Source organism: Mercenaria mercenaria, unplaced genomic scaffold, assembly GCF_021730395.1.
Source record: "Mercenaria mercenaria strain notata unplaced genomic scaffold, MADL_Memer_1 contig_3822, whole genome shotgun sequence".
Lineage (NCBI taxonomy): Eukaryota > Metazoa > Mollusca > Bivalvia > Venerida > Veneridae > Mercenaria > Mercenaria mercenaria.
Window position 1 is genome coordinate 9,560 of NW_026462000.1, and position 14,568 is coordinate 24,127.

The window sequence follows — 14,568 nt, forward strand, 5'->3', positions numbered from 1 at the left end:
ATCAGAAACAAGTTCTAAAAATAGCACGTCTGCTGGGGTATAAATAGGTAGATGGATGACAGAGAGCTCATTCGGTATCCAGCGGTTGAAGAAGACACATCGAGGATTCAACTAATAATTTATCCCAGTACCTTGAGAAGGAGACTATTGCAGTCACCCTGTCAGGGCGGATAAATTATTAAAAAGAAGACTTTGGAAGTTCTTAGACTAAAGAAGGGTAGCAGAATTTCGATAAGGTTTCGAGCTATAGGGCCAGCGCATAGGAGTTTAACCTTAAAGGTAATTGAATGCTATAGACGATAGCATATATATAGGCTGAGCATCGGGAAGCTGAGACAGAGACCCAGAGTTTGGTAATCTACTGAGATAGTAGGAGAGTTCCAGCTTATAGAAGGTTCAGCATTATTGGCGAAGTACAGCCAAGGCATCGGGGATAATACCTATATGGTAGTTGAATGCTATATATGATAGCATATAGGCGCTGAGCATCCAGGAGTCAGGGCAATCTTATAGAGTTTGAGAGGACAGAGGCCGAACATCTATGCGATAGGACTCGTATGTTGTTGATTCAAAGACATTGTCTGACGGGAACTTCAACAAAAAGACCAGTCAAGTATAGAGTCTCCAGCCTATAGGAGTTTAAGCTAATCATTTTTAATTGAAGATTGTTAGTTTGAAACATTTAGTGATTTGACTGATTCCTGAAATTGTCTAGCTCATAATAAGAAATAATTTACGAATCATTGGTACACGAATCATTTAGGCAAGGTAGCCAGAGGAAAATTCTATATCTGAGATATTTGGTCTCACTAGCTTTACGTTTTAACAAAGGACATTCTACATCGTTTGTCAGCTAGTCTAAGACATAGTCACCTTAGCGATTGGACCCAAACCATTGTTCAAGATACTTAAGGCGTAGGCACTTCCCTGGGTCATATAACCAGTATCCTGACATCAATGTCAGTCAAATCATACAATTATAAAACACTCAGTAATACATTTTTCAACCCTGCCAGTCTAAAATTGAATTCAAATACCTAAAACAACACAACATACAATTTAAACTTTTTCATAAACAGTAAAAACAAGAATTGGTATTTTAATTTTAGAAACATACAATCAGCACATGATCAGTACACTGTATAAAAATAAATATTTCTTTTAAATCAATCATAGTATAATATATACACCATTTTCCCAGTTACACAATTCTTTACAGCGACACGTACATCAAAAATATGTATCACAATCGCTTATTTTGTTCCCCTTTTGTATCATGGCATATCAGCATGAGAACTAATCTGAGTCAGTGAGATGGAATGAATATAAAGCACATGGGCAAAAAAATCTGGGTCAGTGGGATGCTTTGCTGCCTAGTAAAATACTGTAGCTGGACCTATAGGTCATCTTGTCTACACCTTTCCACTATCTTCAGCAGGATTTGTAAACGATCAATGCAAAACTTATATCATCTTATTGCATAAAAGCTTCTTAGCTTCAAAACACTAATTTGAATATTAGAAATTCTACTAATTAAGCATTTATCAGCAATTTATTAATGTTATACAGAAATACTGGGACTTCGCTAAGTTTGAAGACCAGTATTACAATGCAGCTTTGCCATTGGTTAATTTCAAAAGTCATGCTAAGGCGCAGCCAATCAGATGCAATGTTGTGTTTGACTGGTCTCCAAGCTCATGTTTAAAACTTTGACCCCTTAGACGTTTACTTGGGAACAAAAACTTAAGTTCTTCAGTCTTGCCTGGGCCACAAACTGACAATGTCACGAAGATCGTATATGTGCAAATAGTTATCTCAAGATGATTTAGCCAGGGCCAGTATCTCTGTATTAACAGGTGGTTGTAATAAATTAATTGTGCACTATACATAATTAAAGCAAAAAAAAACAATGTTGATGATTATACAATAACTCCATATCACAGTGTATATAATTATTAAATCCCGATTAATGTGCGACATTGCAAAACTGTTGTTTGTGAAACATTTATTCACTGTTTGGTCATATACAAGTTGGTATCTCCAACAGGCTGCAAGTGTGCATTAAATAAATGTGACACAAAAAGTTTCAGTTTTTCAAATATCTATTTTAATACTGACATTTTATCCAATATCATCTTGTAGCTTAAATATGAAAGCAAAAAAGCAAACTTTAGAGTGTATAAATTAATAATAAATACCTTAATTATATAACAGTTTATATTTAGCCATTTTTAAAGATAGATTTGCAAACCAGATAGCAGAAAAAAATTGGGTCTAAGTCAGTTATTGGACATAGACCAGATAACATGTAAATATTGGGCCAATGATGTATTCTTCTGCTACACTGATAATCTCTTAATGAAGTTTTTTTATTGTAATTCTAGTCTTTTTAATAACTGCAAAAACTTTATAATAAACAAGATATGTAATCTGAAGATATAAATTTATAACATATTGCTACAAGTGTCATATTGATAGAAGTTGTCTTTGGTCAAAACAAAAACACTAACTACTTGTGTATCAATGCAACATCAAAAACAAAACATTATATCACATATATGCTTGTAAAATATTAAAACAACGACTGTAGGTAAAATTGCATCTATGCCAATTATCAAAAATTGCTTTTGTGACTAAGTACACACGAAATCACAGACTGGTAAAACAGGCAGCAATTAGCGGCTAGCTCACAGTTTACTCCCTTTATCTGGATGAAAAAATAGTGAATAAAATAGAACAAAGACCTAATTCTACAACAAATTCTAATCATCTCTTTCAAGTGAGTTTAAAATGTGTACAAAATATATTCCTGTATGTGTATTTGAAATATGACTAAGCCATACAACAAACCTATGTGAATTTTTATTGTTGTGGAGATTTAAATAATGCAAATATTTTTGGTTTGCATACCTATCTAATATAAATCATGAAAGGTTCATATCTACTGTAATTGTCCCTTTTGATTTGACTTTACCTATGACTATGTACACACTTCCTTGAAAAGAATGAAATTTGATTTAAAGTTCTATACAAACAATCACTGTAGTGATCGAAGTTGCACTTGAAACAATAAAAGGTTTGTTGAGGGTTGCTGTGAAACTGTTCTATCTTTCCTACACAAAGATACAGCAGTTCTACAATAATTCCTCTAATTGTAAAACTATATGAATGTTAGGCACTATTTTTTTCAATTTACGCATAGACATTGGGGTACCAGTGCGTCCAAATGGAGACCAAGCCCCAAGGCGAGTTGGTGGTGTGGCCTGTGTGCGCATTGGTTATCTTCGGCGTGTTGGTGTTCTTGCTGGATAATTGTCAAGTAAAATCGTCAAGTTTACGTGTTTCGATTTCCAGAAGTTGTCTATCCAGACTAGGATCACGGCCTACAGTTGTCAGGGAGTTATCTAACATGGAACGGATGTCATTGATCTCATCTCCAGTGCGGGCACTTCTCTGAATGTACTGCTGACGTTTAAGCATCTCAGTCGCAAGCTGGTCTTTCAGTGTAGCAATCTGAAATATGAACAGATATTCAAAATTGCTTTCAAAATAAGTGGTAAAAGTTCACAGTGTTTGCATGAATTCAAATGTCTACCAAAAGCTCAAACCAGGTTCTGAATTAATCTATTTATCAGATGGAAAAAATGTTGATTTTATCATGAAGAGTTTTCTGTTCATGCAAAGATTGCCCTGAAAAAAAGTTACTATATTAAGTTAATATCTGCCAAAAATATGATAATTTCAGTTATTTCCAATCATTATTTTACCATCATTCATGCTCTGTGATTCTGCACTGGTTTCTGAAATATTTTTTAATGCTGAGTTTTCCAGTGTTGTCTACAGGGACAAATCATATGAGCCGCACCATGAGAAAACCAACATAGTGCATTTGCGACCAGCATGGATCCCGACCAGCCTGTGCATCAGCGCAGTCTGGTCTAGATCCATGCTGGACGCAAACGCACTACGTTGGTTATCTCCTGGTACGGCTCATAAACAAATTTGGAATATTAGTATAGTTTTTTTTAGAATCTGTCTATCAATACATTCTTGAAATTCTAAAAAAAACTGGAAGTAATTAAAATCGTTATTTTTCAAAAATAGTTGACAGAAGTCTTAAAACGCAATGTCTTACCGTTTCTTCCACGCCCTTAACTTTCTGCCTATTGGCACGTTCTCTGGAATCAAGCAAACGTTCAGCCTGCATCTGTGCCTGGCGCGGACGCTCAGTTTCCCTCTCGGTCTCAGCACGGTGGCGTGTCGTAAGGTCAATCGACCTGTAACATAAGCGCGTGTTAATGTAAAGTATCAGCAAATATACTTAACATTTTTGACAGATACTCAAGTTGAGATCTTAGTTCTTTCTTTTTATTTTTAATTAACTGCATTTATATTTAAACATAAACATTTTACTATAGACTGACACATCTTAAAAGGTTCTTCCCTTTAAAAAGAACCTGTGAATGTGATTGAACTTGATATATTTTTGCTTTTTCTTCTGCAATCCGAAAACTAAAAACTCTGCATTCAGGAAAGCCTCAACTTCAGAATATACTGATAATGAACCATTTTCAAAATGCAGCCGTGCCATTGGTCAATTTCAAACCTGTGCTCAGAAACAACCAATCAGATACTAGAGTTTTTAGACTGGTCTTCAAGCTCGTTTCACAATCTGTATATGTTTTAGAGTCATTATTTGTATAATATTTCTACAGATAACAATAATAAAATGTCTCCAATCAGTCCAACAGTTTTCCGACCTTCTTGTCTAGAACATGTTTATATTTGATATCAGCTTAATTGAAAATTAAACTTTTTTTCCTGCAGAAAGTTGAAGGTATGTTGAAGAAAACAATGCAGAGAAATTACAGAAAAACTTTTCCATTCAAGCATCAATTTTGTTAAAATGCACAAAAAGACACTCGAATAACATCAATATTAACCCTTTTAAATCTCCCCTCACTGCTACAATATTATCCACCATAATAAATGAACACAATCTAAGTTAGATAATTCAACAGCAAACGAGCCACACCATGAGAAAACCAACATAATGCATTTCTGACAGCATGGATCCAGAACAGCCTGGTCAGGATCCATGCTGTTCGCTAATGGTTTCTCGAATTGCAATAGACTTTGAAAATGAACAGCATAGCTCCTGAGCAGACAGCGTGGATGTGCAGGCTGGTGTCACATATGCACTATGTTGGTTTTCTCATGGTGCAGCTCAAATTGTAAAAGTTTAGAATCCTAAGAAACACCTATAAAAGCTTGTAAGACAAAATTGTGCAAAGATGAATTCAGTCTGAAAGTGAGTAATGTGAATTCCCTAATGTAAGCATTACTCTTTTGTGAAATAAACTTACTTCGCTTGCAAAGCATTCTCTCTAAAAATAATTACAAATAACAAATTTGTATTATTAATAAAATGCTTGCAAAGCTATACTTCATGCTGTGTATTATAAGAATTCACAGATTCCAACATCAATTTAATATAAACTTAAGTCAGAATTGTTTTCGGCTTCCAGTACAAAGAAAACTGTATGTTTCTTCATCAAAATAATGCAAACCTTTTTTTTTGCAATTTAGAATTAAATTTTGTATTATCTTACAAAAGCACAATGTTAATGCAAAGTCAATGACTTAATACTGAAATCAATGTAAAACGTGGTAAGGCCCAGGCGTAAAATATCAATTCATTTCCTGAAATTTTACAGTTTTATCAAAAAGATTTCAAAGTACTGGAATAATCTTCATCCTGTGGGAGATTAACGTTAATTCCTCTTCAAGATTTTTTTTTTTTATTTTCTTTAAGAGCCTTACCATGTATAAGCCACTCAAGCTCATTACTGTGTAAAATAAGAACTTCTGTACAAATGAATACATGAGGTTCCTTCAAGAAAATATAAGACTTTGGGCATGAAAGTCAAACCTTTTCTCTTTTAAAACGACTGCCACCCTGGTGTCTTTTAAAGACCATTTGAAAAGTTAGAATACCTGCATTTTTCAACATATAAAGTAAAACTTTGTTTACTCTAACTCTGACAAATGGAACACCATCCTTTGCTCAAACTCGTCATGCTGTCCTGTCAAGATCCCAATATAATGTATAATTTTTTGTGGTTCGAACTATTGGTAACTCAAACTATTTTTGATGGTCCCGTCTAGTACGAGCGAACAAAGTTCGACTGTATACTTTCTCGGAAATAAGTCTTTAAATAAAGATTCTGTACTATGAATAACATTATAATGAGCTTGGTTAAACATAACGGACAATATCAAAGCATTTAAAATACCAAAGATCTAAATTTTCTACTGGTCAGTGTGAAAACCACAATTTAATATTAGGCAAGTCTCTATACCCTAATAACTGGCGAATTAACGCCTGGGCCTCCTCAAATCGGTCCCAACAAAATCTACAAATATTATGGAACTGTGAGACAGGAATTAGTCATATCATCCTTTATAGATTTCAGTTCAGAGCAAGGAATCAAATCTATATCCACACGGATATAGCACCTAGCACTTACTAACTTAATATAAAATATTTTTGTGTGACCAAAATTTAATAAAACCTAGAACCAGTCTAGTAACTCAAGGTTTAATCTTCATATAAGCAAAATATGTTTCCCCTTAAAAAGTATTTAAATACCAAGCTTTCACAAATTAGAACAAATTTTCATGAAATATTCAAAATTAAGTTGTGAAATTAAATCACACACAAGTAATACTGATTTTACAGATCCAACAACTTTTTCAATTGCATTATTACCGCAAAATCATGGAATGGAAACCTTGATCTCCTTTCTAACTAGAACATTATTTTTATAAACCACCTTTCATTTATTGTAAGTATCTTGTACATTTTTGAAACGAAATACAGTAGTCACTTTTTTAACAAAAGTGCATTTTCACCCTGACAATTTTTAATCCAGTAAATCATATCTGTATATATTCTTAGGAACCAGTTCAAATATTTTCAAACAGTAAAAACAAATACTGGACAGTGATATGAATAAATCCTGTCTCAGAAACAAATATCTATGTATGTATCTGATCCACAACTTTGTAAAGTGAATACCATATAGTCTACCAAATGTTCACATTAAAATCAAACCCATATACTCTAAAGAATTGTAATATATATGCCGATAATTAAATTTGCAAGGAAACTTCATGTGTAAAGCTTATCTGCACTGTGATAAAATGAAGCAAAACCGAACATGCATAATAAACAAAACTGACATCAGCTTTTTGGTTTCTATCAAAACACATTGTTTTTTCTAATCCTTTTTAGATTGTATCAACACTGTTAAAATAAGCAGCGACATCATTTCATATAGATGACTTAAATTAAACATAAATACAATGGATTTCGTATATTTGAGTAACCTATATGTCAGGACAAAATATTCAAATAACAGGAATATTCAATGTATATCCTTCCGAGGCATTTCCATTTATTACAATGTTATGTAGTAAACATTAAGCTAAAATCAAAACGGAGGTAGTTTACATATTTCAAATTGCTGTTAAACTCCCAAAGATTATAACAGTTCTCTGGTAACTGACATTAATTTAGTCGAAACAAATCCATTACCAACTAACCCTGGACATACAGCTGTACAACATTTAGACTCGAAGACTTTAAAATTCTAAATGTTCTGTTTGCTCGGTATTTTTTAAATTAGCATGGGCTGTAGAAAAAATTCTGAGAGAATGTGACTTTCAAACTAACAAAAAGCTTAGCAAAGTCTCTGAGTTACAAGTTAATTATAAACAAAATAAAAAAATTGAGTTCTAAAGTCTACGTCTTAAGTTTCAGCCTTTAAACTTAGAAAAATACATGCCCATATTCTAACAACCTAGTCCAAATAAATGAAACAAGAGGGCCATGATGGTCCTATATCGCTCACCTGTTATCATTGCACTTGAGGACAAGAAGGTCCTCAGAAAAAGGACAGGAACAACAAAGGAAAGAAATTTAACCAAAAAGAAAAAAAATTCTTACAAGGTACAGATATGTCAAAATATACCTAAAAATTGGAGGTACCATCCATGTTGTACGACAGAAAAGTGGTCTCGGTTTTTCCCTACGGCCAATAATAAAAACGTTACTAAAAATAAGCTATTTATAGTGACGTAAAAGGGAAGTGATTAAAAAGAAAATTATTGTAAGTGAACAAACGAAGGATCTGCCAAATAAATCTGTTGACATAAATGAAATTTCAGATCAGTATCTTCATTAGTTACGGAGATATACCCATTTTAATTTGAAATAAAGGGAGGTAATTTGACATAAAATCAGTCCATAGTTGTCTACCCTGATTGGCTCAGTCCAACTAATGAAAATAATGAAATTTTAAATAAGTCCTATAAGTACTTACTAATCCATTTTGACTACAGTCAGGGGAGGTAATTAGATATAAAATAACTCTGGAACCTACGATTGGATCTGATTTGTCATGGAATCCAGGATGTATTGTTGTTGAAGATATTTTGGAAGTTTGTATCAAATAAAACCATAAATGAAGTCTCTATATGGCTGCAAAAGCTAAAATAGCTAAATTTGGACCTTTAAGGGTCCGTAACTCTGGAACCCATGAGCCAGTTCAAGAAAGGAACCAATATCTTTTGGTGATACAAGTTGTGTGCAAGTTTGGTTAAAATCAAATTATAAATGAAGTTACTATTGTGCAGACAAGGTCAAAATAGCTTATTTTGGCCCTTTCAGGGGCCATAACTCTGGAACCCATTATGGGATCTGGCCAGTTCAACAAAGAAACTGAGATATTATGGCAACACAAGTTTTGTGCAAGTTTGATTAAATTCAAATCATAAATGAAGCTGCTATTGTGCAGACAAGGTCAAATAGCTAATTCTGGCCATTTCAGGGGCCATTACTCTGGAACCTATAAAGAAATCTAGCCAGTTCAAGAAAGGAACCAAGAATTTATGGTGATACAAGTTGTGTGCAAGTTTGGTTAAAATAAAATCATAAATGAAGCTGCTATTGTGCAGACAATGTCAAAATAGCTAATTCTGGCCGTTTCAGGGGCCATAACTCTGGGACCCATAATGGGATCTGGTCAGTTCAAGAAAGGAACCGAGATCTTATGGTGATACAAGTTGTGTGCAAGTTTGGTTAAAATAAAATCATAAATGAAACCACTATCGTGCAGACAAGAAATTGTTGACGGACGGACGGACGCACAGACGGACGGTCTGACGACGGACGAAGGGTGAGCACAAAAGCTCACCTTATCACTATGTGACAGGTGAGCTAAAAAAACAACAATATTACTGATCCTGTTCTTCAACAAGGAGTTTTACCTGGTATTGAAGAACCTAACGGAAAATAGGAAAACTTGGGTAAGGTAAAATTCCGCTGTTGCAATTTAAAAACAATTTTGTTACCTTTGTGCATGTTGCTGCTCTGCCTCAGCCGGCTGGGCCTGCAGGTTTTGAACCTTGGTTGCTAGGTCAGCGTTGTTTTCTTCAACCTTGCACAGACTTCGGTCCAGGCTGGTACGTTCCATAACAGACTTGCTGGCAAGCTCCTCTGACCTCAACTTTTCACGTTCAACCTATAGGAACAAAAAATAAATGTGAAAATTTGTATATTCGGTACATGAGATGTCCCATAAAACAACTGTCATAATTTATGACGAAAGGAATGTATACAAATAAAACTAGTACCTCTGCAAATAATTATGATCTTGCTGTAATGTTGAAAAAAGCAGGCAACCATTAGTCTGTGATGGTTTTATAAAATTCCTCCTGATAATCAAAGAAGCAGGCAACATGCAAGATTTTCAGGTTAAATAGATGTACTAGCAAAACCTGTATGCTATCATTGTTTTAGGGTTCAAAAATCCATCTTTCAAATCAAGTTATAAAACATACCTTATCAAGAGTCTTTTGCAGAGCAGATTTATCTTTTTCGAGCCTGATTTGATCTCGTTTAGTTTCGCGCTTTTTGGTTTTGAGGGTAGCGAGGGCACGCTGGAGGTCCTGAACTCGCTCCTGGAGGCTTGACCTCTCTGCCTGTAATTTTTCAACCTTCATTGTCAAATCCTGTTCAGCTTCTTGTCTCTGTAGAAGTACCTTCAAAATTCAACATATTCACGATGTAGTCAAATACCAAAGTATTTTGAACAGTAAAATAATTTTATCATTATGTACGCTGTACTTCTTTATCTGCACTTTCGTAATTACAACATAAAGTCAATCTAACACCTGATTACTTTGTATTAAATGATTAACAGTAAAGATACATTTATGAAAGTACATTATGAAAGTTGGGACAACAATACAGGGCAAATAGTATGGACAGTTTATTCTGTGTGACCAATGCAGTTATAAAGCATTTTAAGTCAAAGCGACAACAGTTAAGGCCATAATTATGGCAATTTTTCAGCTGTTGGTGGTGGAGGAAGACCCCAGATGCCCCTTTCAAGTTGTTTTAAGCATGAGTCGGAACTTGTGTAAAACCACTGGATGGCTTCTTACTATGAGAAAATTCTGCACTAGAAATGAGGTTTTGAACCTGCAGCACTGAGCAGTGCGGGGAATATGATTTAAAGACAGCAACCTTACCGACTTGGCCACGCAGGTATGGAGGAATCAATGCAGCCTTCTGAATGCGTTTAAAAGATAATTAAACCTTAAGATGTCTTAATGTGTCATTGTCTTCATATGCTATATACTGAATAAATTCAACTTACAGTATGTCCCTGTGTGATCTGTCCGTCAAGCTCAGATCTGGTCACCTCGGCTTCACTTAACTCACTCTGCATGCTCTGGACTCGCTGCATTAGACTGTGGTTCTGTTTCTTTGCCTTATTCAAAGCTTGTCTGAAAATCATTACGCAATGTAAGGTAGTGATTTTAAATAGTGAATATGATTATATGGTTTGTTTGCTCAAGTCTGACAAGAGCTTTTTTTCGTACAGCTTTTAATACAGTTTATATCATGTATCTTTTTTTTAGTTTTGGGTTCACGCCATTTTTCAACAGTATTTCAGACATGTAACGGCAGGCAGTTAACCTAACCAGTGTTCCTGGATTCTGTACCAGTACAAACCTGTTCTCCGCAAGTAACTGCCAACTTCCTCACATGAATCAGAAGCGGATGACTTATGATTTCAGACACAATGTCGTTTATCAAATAGTCACAGGGAACATACGCCCCGCCCGAGGATCGAACTCACGACTCCGCGATCCGTAGACCAACGCTCTTACCTACTGAGCTAAGCGGGCAGGCTTTATCAGGTATCTGGTTACCATCAATGTATCTATGTTATCTTGCTGTTTACATCCATATTTGCTGAATTTTGATATTTCTTATGCAACTGAAATAGTCATCTCTACTGATCACTTAACAGATATGAAATTACTAATAGGAAAATTTTATTTATCTGGTCAGCGCATGCCTAAACTGCCTAATCATCTAAATAGTAAGTCAGTCTTTATATACTGTTTACCTAATCCACATGTGCATGCGGTTTCTTGACACCAAAAGGACACCTATACTATATAGTAGTAAAGGCGTCGGTTTGGGGGCAAAACTGCGCAAGAAATCTGAGTGTTTTTGGTAATTCAAGGGCCATAATTCCGAAGTGCCTAGGCTGATTTGGCTAGTTATCGAACTTGGCAGAGTACTTATTGACAGACACATTTTGTTGAAGTTTGGTAAAGATCGAATGAGAAGTGTTCGGCTTAGAGTGTGGACAAGCTTTGTGACAGACAGACACATAGACAGACTGGAGTAAATCAATATGTCTCCCACACCACTGTGTGGTGGGAGACATAATTATATGTCATATGGAGACTTTCCAGCTCAGATGGTGAATAAAGACCCCAGGTGCACCTTCATGCATTATTTCATCATGGGCGGGTACCTGGGTAGAACCATCGACCTTCCATAAGCTATCTTAGTGTTTTATGTATCTGTCATGATTTAAAAAGTGCTTACTTGAGCAAATGGAATTTTTTTGGGCAAATAAAGTTCAACTGAATATATAGTTAGTGGAACTAAAGCTGTAATGCAAAATAATTACACACCGAAAACAGCACTTATAGGCAACAAATTAAAAACAATTAATAGCCTTTCATATTATGCAAAATTTTAAAATTAAATGATTTATATAAAGCTGAGATTAGAAGTAAAGGCATTTTTAAGCAATTTTCAGATTCAAAACACAAAATGAAGATATCTTCGGAAGAATTTTTGATAGGACCTAATGTTATTTCACATAGATAAAACAGTCAAACAACCGAATATTCGTAAGTATCAAGTAATTTGAAACAAAAACTTTCCAACTTAAAAATCAGGTACAGAGAAAAAATTGGAGTAAATCAATGTTTATAATTTAAACAGAAAACCGTGTATATATATTAAAGCACTGATCTTTTCTTTCTGCTGGTTTTCCTCCTCCTCGGTCCTGGTAAGCGCGGAGCTCAGTCTGTCAATAGTCAGCTGTAGGGACTGTACCTTGCTTTCCAGATCCTGGATATTTTTGGTCAGGGATTCCACACGATCTTGTAGAACCTGAAATAATACAGGAAAAACAAAAATCAATTCTTCATAAATTATGTTTGCTTGTTTTTACAAAAAGACTATAAAGACTATGCGGTATGTGCCCCGATATCTATTCTGACGGAAAGTGATCGTGCTGTTCTGCCAAGATTCAGTAAAGAATTTTAACAGAATGAATTAACTGCAATAACAGATTCATTGACTTTGGGAATGAAAAGAAAAAACATCTGTTTTTTTTTTCCCTAAAATTTGTTGACTTTAATTCTTAAAACTGCAGGTACAATCTAAGAAACAACAAAATTATGCATTTAATAGATATATTTCATACTTTTTTTAAAGTAAAAAATGTTTTTGCAAGGCCTTTTTTACTTCAGCTTTCTATTTCAATGGGAACAAGTGTGTAATCATCATTTCCTTCAATTTTCGTAGGATTCTTGTTTTTACATAATTTTATATCTATTTTCATTACCAGAATCTTACCATTTCTTTATGCTCCAACATTTGAACCCTACTTTTCCTATCATGTAAGGTTCTATTCTGTTTTGTTACATTTTCAACTGATCTATTTGTTATAGTATTAATCTCTTGATCTTTTTTTCTTCTCTCCCTCATTTCATCGGCAACAAGCACCATTTGAAGTTGATTTTTTTTTACATGCTTAAACATAACATCCAACTGACCATATTCTAGGTCAGATGTTGCTCTCTGTCTCTAAAAAGAACTTTTAACAGATTCTTTTCAGGCATTTTGTATATTCCATCTTTTTCAGACACATGTGCTTGAGATTTGTCAGCACCATTTGTCAAGTGTTTAGAGTAGTCTCCCTTTTGTTCATTCTGATTGGCCACTGTATACACATGATACTCTCTGTTTCTTATTTGATCCAAACCAAAATCCATTTTATCAAAGCTCAAATTATAATTAGGAGATTTTTCATCTCTAGCACCTAGTTTTATATCTCTATCAAATCGATGACCATTTTTGTGCCCATTTGTTCCATGTAAACTCATATAGGGCTCAAATCCATTAGTATCTAGATCTTTTTTCTTTGGAAGGAAAGTTAGTACAGTCAAGGCCTAGATAACTACCGTCTAAATCTGTACGGTAGTTTACAGTTTTATTAGTCTCTGCAAAATTCATACCATCTCTCACACATAAGATTGAATCCAATCTCTGGCTGTCATTTACTTTGTCACTACGGCGAAATTCCTGAAAAGCTGACTCATGTGAATTCACAGAACTGGATCGGCTTACTCGCCGGCTTTGTCCACCTTTATTTGAATTTCTACTGGTTCTTGTTTCTTCACTTCTTCCAGTTTTTGAAACAGCCACATGACTGTTTACTCTATTTCCACGGTGTGTCTCATTTGATTTTACACTTGGCCACTTTCTTTCATTTCTACTATTTTCATTTCTACTATTCTCATTGCTACCATTTCCATTTTGGAACACTCCATGGTGATTTCCATGACTTGTGTTAACATTACGAAGATTATCTATTGAATCAAGAGATCTTTGATGACGGTTATCTAATTTTTTCTTGTCATTTCCACTATTTCTTTTATGTGAACTATCGAACAGAGTGTGTGATTGGTTGATGCTGAATTCATCTATATTATCAATATCACTTAAACCTTTTAAATCACTTTTCTGATTAAAATCTTGTAAGTAATCAATATTGAAGCGCCCATGTTCTGGACTCGTAACAGGCATAGAACGTGGAAAAGGAAATTTTGCTTTTCCATTTTTCAATACACTTTCCTTATCTTGTCTAACCCTTTTATCAATATCCCTTACTCTATATAATTGCCAATCTGTCTGATCATGACCTGACATTATTACACCGCCATTTTGATTTTCCTCAATTTCTGACTTTAAATGTCTACCATTGTTAGGAAAAGAATGACCATTTCCAAACCGATCATTTGTTTCTGTCAGAATCACCAGATGCTTTATACTTTAAAGCTTCTCTTACAAAGCAAACGCCTAATCGACAATGTTCGTGCTCGGGATCTAATGCCTTTCTA

General features: G+C 34.6%; 1 protein-coding gene across 1 annotated transcript; it reads right to left on the reverse strand.

Annotated features, from left to right (window-relative positions):
* Positions 1 to 1,479: 1,479 nt before the first annotated feature.
* LOC123526848 (rootletin-like) lies at positions 1,480 to 12,439 on the reverse strand. Its single transcript, XM_053534579.1, has 5 exons — positions 10,728 to 12,439; positions 9,907 to 10,107; positions 9,418 to 9,587; positions 4,136 to 4,277; positions 1,480 to 3,513 (listed from the first exon to the last, which is right to left on the reverse strand). The coding sequence occupies exons 1-5, from the start codon at positions 10,866 to 10,868 to the stop codon at positions 3,316 to 3,318; spliced, it is 852 nt and encodes a 283-aa protein (XP_053390554.1). The 5' UTR covers positions 10,869 to 12,439; the 3' UTR covers positions 1,480 to 3,315.
* Positions 12,440 to 14,568: the final 2,129 nt, after the last annotated feature.